This window comes from Gossypium raimondii, chromosome 7 (assembly GCF_025698545.1).
Source record: "Gossypium raimondii isolate GPD5lz chromosome 7, ASM2569854v1, whole genome shotgun sequence".
NCBI lineage: Eukaryota > Viridiplantae > Streptophyta > Magnoliopsida > Malvales > Malvaceae > Gossypium > Gossypium raimondii.
In genome coordinates this window covers 42,608,131-42,618,629 of record NC_068571.1, presented here as the reverse complement: position 1 = coordinate 42,618,629, position 10,499 = coordinate 42,608,131, and the positions used below count along the sequence as shown (strand labels likewise).

Below are 10,499 nucleotides of genomic sequence, written 5' to 3'. Positions count from 1 at the left end.
AAGAAACAAAAAGTGAAATCGAAGAAAATATTCCAATTTGATTTTTATTTTTAATTTTAATTTTTGTTTTGTAGAAATTAAAATTTCTTTTCTCTTTTATTGATGTAAGGAAAATCTAGGATTTTTTTTCTCGAGTAAGTTTCTGTGTTTTGTCCTAGTGTACCAATAATAATAATTGGTTAAAATATGCTATTAGTCCTTGTATTTATCTAGAATTTAAGATTTAATCTTTACATTTTAAAAGTTAAATCTTACTTTTTAATTTAAAATCCTCGTCCAATTATAAATTTTGTTGATAATTTCTAAAAAATTGTTAACTTGGTATGTCTATTTTTGTCAATCATATCACATAATATGAAGATAACTTAATTCACGTGACAAGTTGATAAATTTTGATGGGAAATACAAATAATGTTAATTATTTGATTGGGAATTTTTTAAGCAGAAAAATAAACGGACTTAATTTTTAAGTTTTTAAGCATAGAAACTAAACATCTAAATTTGTCAAAATATAAGGACTAAAAGCATATTTTATCCATAATTATTTTCTTTTAGTCAAAAGACATTATTACCCAGAAGTTCAACTTCTCTCTTTCAGTTATTGACCGCAACAGGTTTGGTCTTTTACCTTTTCTTTCTTTCTTTTTGAAAATGAAGTGCAAAATAATATTTAATTATTTATGTTATTCAATTTTTTAAATATTTACTTTTGGATTGGTATAATTTTGGTAAAAAGACTCTAATGTCTCTCAATTTTGATATTAAGCAAATTGGTCCCTTTCAAAAATCGAAACAATTTGGTCCTCTCAATTTTTAGAGTGAGCACTAAGAACAATTAATCACTGCATTAATGGTTTCATTAATTTTATATAATTTTAATTAGGATAATAATAAATTTAGCTCTCATAATTTACACATTCTATTAATTTGATAATCTATTAACAAATTTAGCTTGCAATATTTTTGTAAATGTGCAAATGTTGAGGCTAAATTTGTTGAATTTTTTAGAATCAAAAGCAAATTAACAAAATACATAAACATCGAGGGTTAGCTTTGTTATTATATCAATCAAAATTATGCAAAATTGATGAAAGACATTAACGTCGTGATTAATTGTCCTTAATTGCTCACTTTCAAAATTGACAAGGATTAAATTGTTTTAACTTTTTAAGAGAGACTAATTTTCTCAATTTCAAAATTAAAAGGGATTGGATAGGCCTTTTTACCTATAGTTTTTAACCTCTGATCTTCACGACTAAGCTCATTTCGATACATATATCTTCTATCCACTTTAGTATTTAGACTTAGCAATTAGATTTATTGTAGTCCCTATATTTGGTTTTCATCAAGATTTAGGTGTGTTCTTAGGGTTGTAAATGAACCAAGCTTGAACGAATAAACTTTTGTCCATGTTCGTTTCTTTATTTTTAAACTTGTTCGTATTCAGTTTGTGTTCGTTAAGAATTTCAAATTTTTGTTCATGTTCGTTTATTTAAAATTATGTATGTTCATTTTAACTTAATTGAACACGTTCACGAACAATGTTAATAAATAATAAACAAACAAACAAACAATAAATATATACACATATATTGTTTAGATATAAAATAGTCAAATATAAATATTAATAATTATATTATAAATGAAAAAATACAAACCAATATAATTTTATTAATATATACTAATGGAACAATAAATGATTTTAAGATGATTGTATTAATATATACTAATAAATTTTTTATAAAAATATCATTAATAAATAAACGAGTTTGTTCATGAACATAAACGAACCGAACACACATTTGTTCGTGTTCATTCGTTTATTAAATGAACATAAACTTTTTTCATACTAATTTATTTAGCATAATAAACGAACATAAACAAATGTTCTATAAATAGTTTACTTAATAATTCATCGAACGCTCTATTCATTTACACAATTATATGTTCTCCATTTCAATGAAGAAGCACTTTCAAGTTAAAATTATTTTTTCATAGTAAAAGTATCCAAAAACATTTGGCTTGTGGAATCAAAGTGCGGACAAAAAGTACTCTTTCACCCAAATGTAAAAATGTGAGATTTAGATGCTTTTGGGTTTTTCATTTGGAAGTGAAAATTATAAAAATATCCTATTTATAATAACTATTTAAAGGGTATATAAAAATTAGATTAATTTATATTATATATATTTATCTTCAATTATTTAAATATTATTTTATTATATTTATTTTTAAAATATTTTATATATTATTAATTTCATAAATAATTTATATTAATTACTTAAAAGTATTTAAAATTTATATAATATGTATCATTATATTAAATTATTTAAATATCATATAATTTAATTAATTTTTATTTTCTATTATCATGTTTGAACACTAAAATTAATAAATTACACTTTTCATAATACTTTTATTGTACTTTTAAAAGCGCTTCTTCTAAACGCAATTTTAAACCGCACCAACAATAAAGAATTAATCCTTAATAGCTATAATTATCAAGTTCTGATATCAACGAGGGCTAATAAAAATTCGTGGATTCAATTGTAAACGACGAAATTCAAAAGTTAAATTAATTCCTTTACTTTATTATTATTATTATTTAAGAAAGAATAGAGGCAAGGGTATATCTAAGGATTCCTCGAAGTATGCATGTGAGTATGTCAATGGAATATTTGAACTAGAGTTTTTTGCCACTCCACCTGTAGCTTAGGTGATATATTTATTGTTTTTGTATTACATTTATTTTAAATGCACAAAGTAATTTATCTTAAATATTAATTTTTTAAATAGTTTAATGACTATCATGTATTTTTTTTAAAGTTAATGAAAATGTAAACTTACTCTTTCATCTATTTATTATAATTTTTTTTTGGATGAATGATGAAATTCATTAATCAAATAATGCAGTTAAACTGCTACAAAAGAACAAAAAAAAAAACATTGTACAGTAACTTTAAACTATACTAACAAATTAACTAATGATACCCCAAGAAGCACAAAGTGAAGCATAAACAGGATCAGTTTTATTGATTGGTCTTCCTCCTAAACAAGCCTGCACAATCTCTTTAATATGCACCAAGACAACATCTTCAGTCAAGAAATATGCACCAAAATACATTTTGTTCCTCTATCTCCATATTACATACAAATATGCACTCAAAGCAAGTTTGAGTATAGCAACAAGCAAGGACTTTCCTTTAAGTTTCAATATCGCCCAAGCTAACTCTTGCCTCCAAGTCCCCACAGCCCTATAAATGGAACAAAGGCGCAAAATTGACAACCACACATTCCTTGAAAAACTGCACTCAAAGAAAATGTGATCAAGTCTCTCTACAGCATCTATATAGAAAAAACAACAAGTATCAACTGAAATCCCAAAAGTAAGTAAGCGATCCCGGGTTGGGAGCCTATTAAGAATGATCATCCAAGCAATAAAAGAATGTTTGAGAATATGTAAAGAGAATCATAGCAAACTGTAATAACCTAATAGTCATGGGTGTGGGAAAATGCATTTCTGAGACTTCGTTTTCGTAAATTAGACTCGTAAATGTTTATTAGAAATATTTACGAAGTTATTTGTGTGGTTAATTAGGTTTTGGTTAGGTGAATTTGCATGAATTAAGAGTAATTAGGTAAAAGAACTAAATTGCATAAAGGATGAAAGTTGAATTATAGATTAAAGAAAATTAAAGGGACTAAAGAAGAATTATGCCATTGGCATTAAATGTGGCGGCATAAAATTTAAAACATGTGAAAATTTATTATATATATTATAAAATAAACTTTAAATTTTAAGTAAAAATATTATATTATTATATAAGAATATATTATATTATTATAATAAAACAAATAAATAAAAAGAAAAGGAAATAGAAAAAGAAAGAAAGAAACAGAGAAAGGCAAACCAAACAGGAGAAAAAGAAAAAAAAGGAAGAAAAATTAGGGTTTTAAAGATTTAAGCTCAATTGGTTAGTCAATTTAATCTCTTTTCATGTAACTTTTATGTTTTTGGAATTCCAAGATTAAATACTATCGACTCTGTCAAAATTTTAGAAATTATTGAGTTTTTAAGTGATGTCTTTGTTGAATAATTTTAGTATTAGAGATTAAATTGATAGATTTTTAAGTTAGAAACGAAAAAGGATTGAATTGTAGAATAAATTGTAAATTTTGAGTAATAGAGACTAAATTGTTAAAATTTCAAAATTTAGGGATTTAAGTAAAATTAGGAGTTAAATTTAGTTGAAAGTGGAATTTTATGAAAATATAAGATTAATTGTAAAGAAATAAAGTTAGTCTCGGTTTAGGGGCTAAATTGAAATTTAGATAAATATTGAGTAAAATTTTAAATATTCAATATGAAATTGAATATTGTGTGGTATTGATAAATTTTAATTGTTTTAATTCCGTAGCTAATGTCGTACTAGAACCCTAGACTAAAAAGGGAAAAGATAAAGTCGACGAGAAATAGCTCGGAATTTCCGGTTTGTATTTCTATAATCCGAATTTAGTTGTTAATTGTTATAATTCAATTTAATGTATATGGTAAGTGTTGAGGTGAGAATTATTGTGTTTTGCAATTGAAATGGATTGATTTAGTATGTGATAAATTTATTGTATTTATATTAATTGAATTGGTATATATATATTGAATATATTGATTATTTGAATTGAAATGAATATTGGTTGTATTTGAAAAGTGAATTAGAACCCTATTAACTGTGTTGGGCTGAGTCGGATATAGATGGCATGCCATAGGATTAGAAGAGTTTAGAGATTTCTTCAACTTTGAGTCGATGAGACACTGGGTGGCAAATTATTATGTCGGATATATTCAATGAGGCACTGGGTGCCAATTTACTTCGGTTTAGCCGATAAGGCACTGGGTGCCAAACTGGTGTGTTTTGGCTGGAATCCGTGTATCCGTCCGAGTCCGAGTCGTGTTAATAGGGGTAAATGAATAAATAAGTTCTATAATTGATATTGAAATGATATAGTATGAGAAATAGAAATGAAATAGTGAATTGAGTGTGGAATGAATAAAGCAATTGTATAAATGAAATGTGAGTTAAATTGTGAAAAGCTATTTCTATAGCAAGTGATGGAAATTGAGTATTGTATGGTTTTAAATATTCAATTGTGTTTAACATTTTATTATACATATTATATTATTTTATCTTTAAATATTCGGATTATAGAAATACCACTGAGTTATACTCAGCGTACGGTTTTGTTTTCCTTGTGCAGGTTAGGTACTTAATTTTGATCGCCGATTCAGCATCCAACAACGATCCCGAACTCAAACGTGGTGATAATTTATCCTTTTGTGTCGGCATGTACCTAGGGTGTCTAAATAATAATTATTTTGTGAGTTAATTGTAAAGTAAATGGGATTAAAAGTTTAATATTGGTTGGTCATATACATATAACATGTGTTTATATTTGAGGTCATATTATGACATATTTTAAGTTAATGCTAAAATGAATATGATTTAGGTAAAATAGATTAAATTTGGCATGTTTACAAGTTAGATTTGAATGATGTTCTATTGATATAATTGTGGTACCTATGAGGGTACATTGGTTAGGTAGCTAGGATGATTATTATGACATATTTTGGATGCGTTAGATTGTGTTTTGAAATTATGTATGTTTAATCGGTAATGCTTTAAAACCCTATTTCGGCTATGAATGTGGGTTAGGGGTGTTACAATTTAGTGGTATTAGAGCTTTACAGGTTTAACTAATTCTCGAACTAAATCGAGCTCAGAATTGAGTCTAGGGGTACATGCCATAATTGAGACGAATTGAGTCGGGATTTGGATGCTGATATATATTTGTTTTTGTTTTATAGTTGAAAATGTCGGATGATTATAATGATGATGTTGATCAAGAAATGTATATTGGAGATGATGTTTCTAATGAATTAGATAAAACCAAATCGACAACACCGAGTGTTAATCCAGTTAGTACTCAACAACCTAATGTTGAACGAGGTAATATAGAGGAAAGAGATGATTCACAGTTACTTAGAGCTATTGCTGATGCTCTTCAGCAAGTGGCAGGAATTACATCCGCTAGGACATCTACCCCTACTGTTCGTCGAGCTCCCATAAAAGAATTGTGTAAATATGGTGCAACTGAATTTTTGGGATTGAAAGGAGTTGATCCTTCTGCAGCTAAAATTTGGATTGAATCTACTAAACATATCTTGCAACAACTTGAATGCAACCCACGTGAAAGCTTAATATGTGTTGTTTCTCTACTGCAATGAGAAGCATATACCTGGTGGCAGTCAGTGACACGTCATGTATCCGCAGATCAAGTAAATTGAGAATTTTTCCAAAAATAATTTCAAAAGAATTATGTGGGTGAATTGTATATTGAAGACAAAAAATAAGAGTTGTTGATGCTAAAACAAGGTGAAATGTTTGTGGTTGATTATGAACGAGAGTTTTCGAGACTTAGTAAGTATGTTGCTAAATTTGTGCCGACTGAAATTGACAGTTGCAAGCAATTTCTGCGTGCGTTACGTGATGAGTTATGAGTACAGTTAGTATCGCACAAAATTACTGAATTTGCAGATTTGGTGGAACAGGCAAGAATGGTAGAACAAGTTTTGGGTTTTGATAAAAGACTGAGAATACTCATACTATTAGAAAGCGTCCTGGAGTTGCAAGTTCAAATTCGCAATCGAAAAGATTAAAAGAATTTCGTGGTAGCTGGAGGTCAAATTTTAAGTCAGAGAGAACTAAAAGAAATCGTGATAGAAAACTGACTGTATCTACGGGCAGTGTGTGAGGTTCATCCAGGGATACTGATATTTCGAATTGTGAGAATTGTGGGAAAAAGTACCGTGGTGAATGCTGGAAATTAACTCGGGGATGTTTTCGCTATGGATCTATAGAACATTTTGTTAGAGATTGTCTGAAGAATGAGAATACTACACCTGTTACTTCTCAGAGATATATGTCTGCTTCTAGAGGTCGTGGGTCGAGTCGAAGTGGTTCATTTTCGAGAGGTGGTGCTAGGAAGGGAAATGATGTTGTTCCTCAACAGTCAGAGGCCAGAACTCCAGCTCAAGCTTATGTTGTGCGGACTCGTGAGGATGGTGATGCTAATGACGTGGTGACATGTATATTTTTATTATATTCAAAATGTGTTTATGCTTTGATAGATCCGGGATCTTCACATTCATATGTTAATACTAAATTGGTTGAGTAGGAAAGTTTAAAATCTTAGATGTCCAGAGTATCGATAGTGGTGTCTAGTCCATTAAGATAATCTTTGTTAGTGGATCAGGTGTGTAGGAGATGTCCGTTAATGATACAGAATATGACATTCCCTATTGATTTGTTGATAATGTCGTTTGGTGATTTTGATATGATTTTGGGTATGGATTGGCTTACGGAGCACGGGGTGATTCTAGATTGTTGTAAAAAAAGTTTGTTGTTCAAAGTGAAAGTGGTGATAAGATTGAGGAGAATGGTATTCGAACAAGTGGTTCAACTCATATCATTTCAGCAATTTGAGCTAATAAACTTCTTCATCAAAGTTGTGAAGCTTTTCTAGCCTATGTTATTAATTCGAATTCTGCTAATAGTCAGTGCAGTAAAATTTGAACTGTTTGTGAATTCCCTAATGTGTTTCTCGAGGAATTACCAGGATTACCACCAGATCGGGAGGTTGAGTTTGCAATTGGAGTATTTTCTGGTATGGCTCTAGTGTCAATGCACCTTATCGTATGTCACCTACGAAGTTGAAAGAATTAAAAGTACAACTGCAAGACTTATTGGATCATGGTTTTATACGCCCTAGTGTATCGCATTGGGGAGTTCCAGTGCTTTTTGTCAAAAAGAAATATGGTTTGATGCGACTTTGTACGATTATCGGTAATTGAATAAGTTAACGATTAAGAATCGATATCCTACACCCCATATTGATGATTTATTTGATCAATTAAAAGGAGCTTCTGTCTTTTCAAATATTGATTTGAGATCGGGTTATTATCAGTTGAAAGTGAAAGAAAGTGATGTACTGAAGACGACATTTCAAACATGGTATGGTCATTATGAAATTTTAGTGATGCCTTTTGGATTGACAAATGCTCCGTAAATATTTATGGACCTTATGAATCGTATTTTTCAATCGTATTTGGATCAATTTATGGTGGTTTTTATTGATGATATTCTAGTCTATTCGAAATCTGAATCCGAGCATGAACAACACCTCAGGACTGTTTTGCAAGTGTTATGATAGAAACAGTTATATGGGAAACTTAGTAAGTGTGAATTCTGGTTATCAGATGTTGTATTTTTGGGTCATGTTATCTTAGCAAATAAAATTAGAGTTGATCTGAAAAAGATCGAGGCAATTGTAAAGTGGAAAGCACCGAGGAATGTGTCAGAGGTTCGTAGTTTTCTTAGGCTAGCTGGTTTTTACAGAAGATTTGTAAATGAATTTTTGAAGATAGCCTTGCCGATGACAAAATTGTTACATAAGAATGTTCAGTTCGTCTGGGATGATCAATGTTAAGAAAGTTTTGAGAAATTGAAGCAGACGTTGACTGAAGTGCCGATTTTGACTTTACCACAATCGGGAAAAGATTTTGTTGTTTATAGGGATGCTTCCTTGAGCGGTATTGGTTGTGTTTTGATGCAAGACGGGAAAATGATTGCTTATACTTCTCGTCAACTAAAAAGGTATGAATGTAATTATTCAAAGCACGATTTAGATCTAGCTGTTGTTATTTTTGCTCTAAAGATCTAGAGACACTACTTGTACGGTGAAAATTGTTATATTTATACCGATCATAAAAGCCTCAAATACCTTCTATCTCAAAAGGAGTTGAATTTGAGACAGCGTCGTTGGATAGAGCTTCTGAATGATTTTGATTGTGTTATTAATTATTACCCTGGTAAAGCTAATGTTGCAGTTGATGCGTTGAGTAGAAAAGTAGTGATTGAATTACAAGTAATGTTTGCTCAGCTTAGTATCAATGACAATGGAAGCTTATTAGCTAAATTAAAAATCAAACCGGTGATGTTTGATCGGATCAAGTTAGCGTAGTTAGAAGATGACAAGTTGGCGAAGAAAAGAGAAATGGTTCAGAATGGTATATTAGAAAATTTCAGCATTGATGATTATGGTTGCTTGAGATTTTATAACCGAATCTGTGTTTCAGATGTTTCTAAATTGAAAGAGTTGATATTTCGTGAAGCTCATGATAGTCTTTTTGCTTTGCATCCTGGAGGAACGAAAATGTATCGCGATCTACTAGAATCTTATTGGTGGCCAGGAATGAAAAGAAATGTGGTTGAATATGTGGCTAAATATTTAACTTGTCGGCGAGTTAAGGCAGAACATCAGGTTTCCACCGGATTACTTCAGCCTATTACTATTCCTGAATGGAAATGGAATTGTATCACGATGGATTTTGTAACAGGGTTACCTTTATCGGCAAGTAAGAAAAATGCTATTTGGGTGATTGTTGATCGACTTACGAAATTAGTTCATTTTATTGCAGTCAGGACTGATTGGTCACTTCAAAAGCTTGCTAAAGTTTATATTCAATAAATTGTGAGATTGCAAGATGTCCCTATGTCGATAATTTTTTATCGGGATCTGCGGTTTACTTCGAGATTTTGGAAACAGTTGCCTAAATCTCTTGGTACGCGACTTAATTTTAATACATCTTTTCACTCACAAATTGATGGACAATCTGAGCGAGTTATTCAGATTTTAGAAGATATGCTTCATGCTTGTGTTATTAATTTTGGATCAGGTTGGGAGCGTTACTTACCTTTAGCTGAATTTGCATACAATAATAGTTTTCAATCAGGTATTCAAATGGCTCCATATGAAGCTTTGTATGGTCGTAGATGTCGATCACCTATTTGTTGGATGAAATTGAGTGAAAGAAAAATGATCATGCCGGAATTGATCCAAGAAACGGAAGACATTGTTAAGAAAATTCGAGATAGATTGAAGATAGCTTTTGACAGACAAAAATCATATGCAGATTTGAAACGTCGAGATATTGAATATTCTATTGGCGATAAAGTATTTCTTAAAGTTTCGCCTTAGAAGAAAATTTTGAGATTTGGCCGAAAAGGAAAACTAAGTCCTCGTTTTATTGGACCGTATAAGATAATAGAAAGAGTGGGACTAGTTGCATATCGTTTAGCTTTGCCTGTTGAATTACAGAAAATACATGATGTTTTTCACGTTTCAATGCTTAGAAGATATCGATCGGATCCATCTCATGTTATTTCAACAGAGGATATTGAAATTCAACCTGATTTTTCATATGAAGAAAAACCAGTTGAAATTTTAGCACATGAGGTGGAAGAGTTGCGTAATAAGTGAGTTCCGTTAGTGAAAGTGTTGTGGTGCAGTCATAGTGTCGAGGAAGCGACTTGGGAACCAGAAGAAACTATGAGATCCGAGTACCCCACCTTTTTTCAGGTAAATTCCGGGGACAAAATTTATTG

At 30.4% G+C, this 10,499-nt stretch overlaps 1 protein-coding gene across 1 annotated transcript; it reads left to right on the top strand.

Annotated features, from left to right (window-relative positions):
- The first annotated feature begins 9,108 nt into the window (after window positions 1–9,108).
- Window positions 9,109–10,374, top strand: LOC105761633 (uncharacterized). Its single transcript, XM_012579500.1, has 3 exons — window positions 9,109–9,469; window positions 9,791–10,068; window positions 10,213–10,374. Exons 1-3 carry the CDS (start codon window positions 9,109–9,111, stop codon window positions 10,372–10,374), a joined length of 801 nt encoding a protein of 266 aa, XP_012434954.1.
- Window positions 10,375–10,499: the final 125 nt, after the last annotated feature.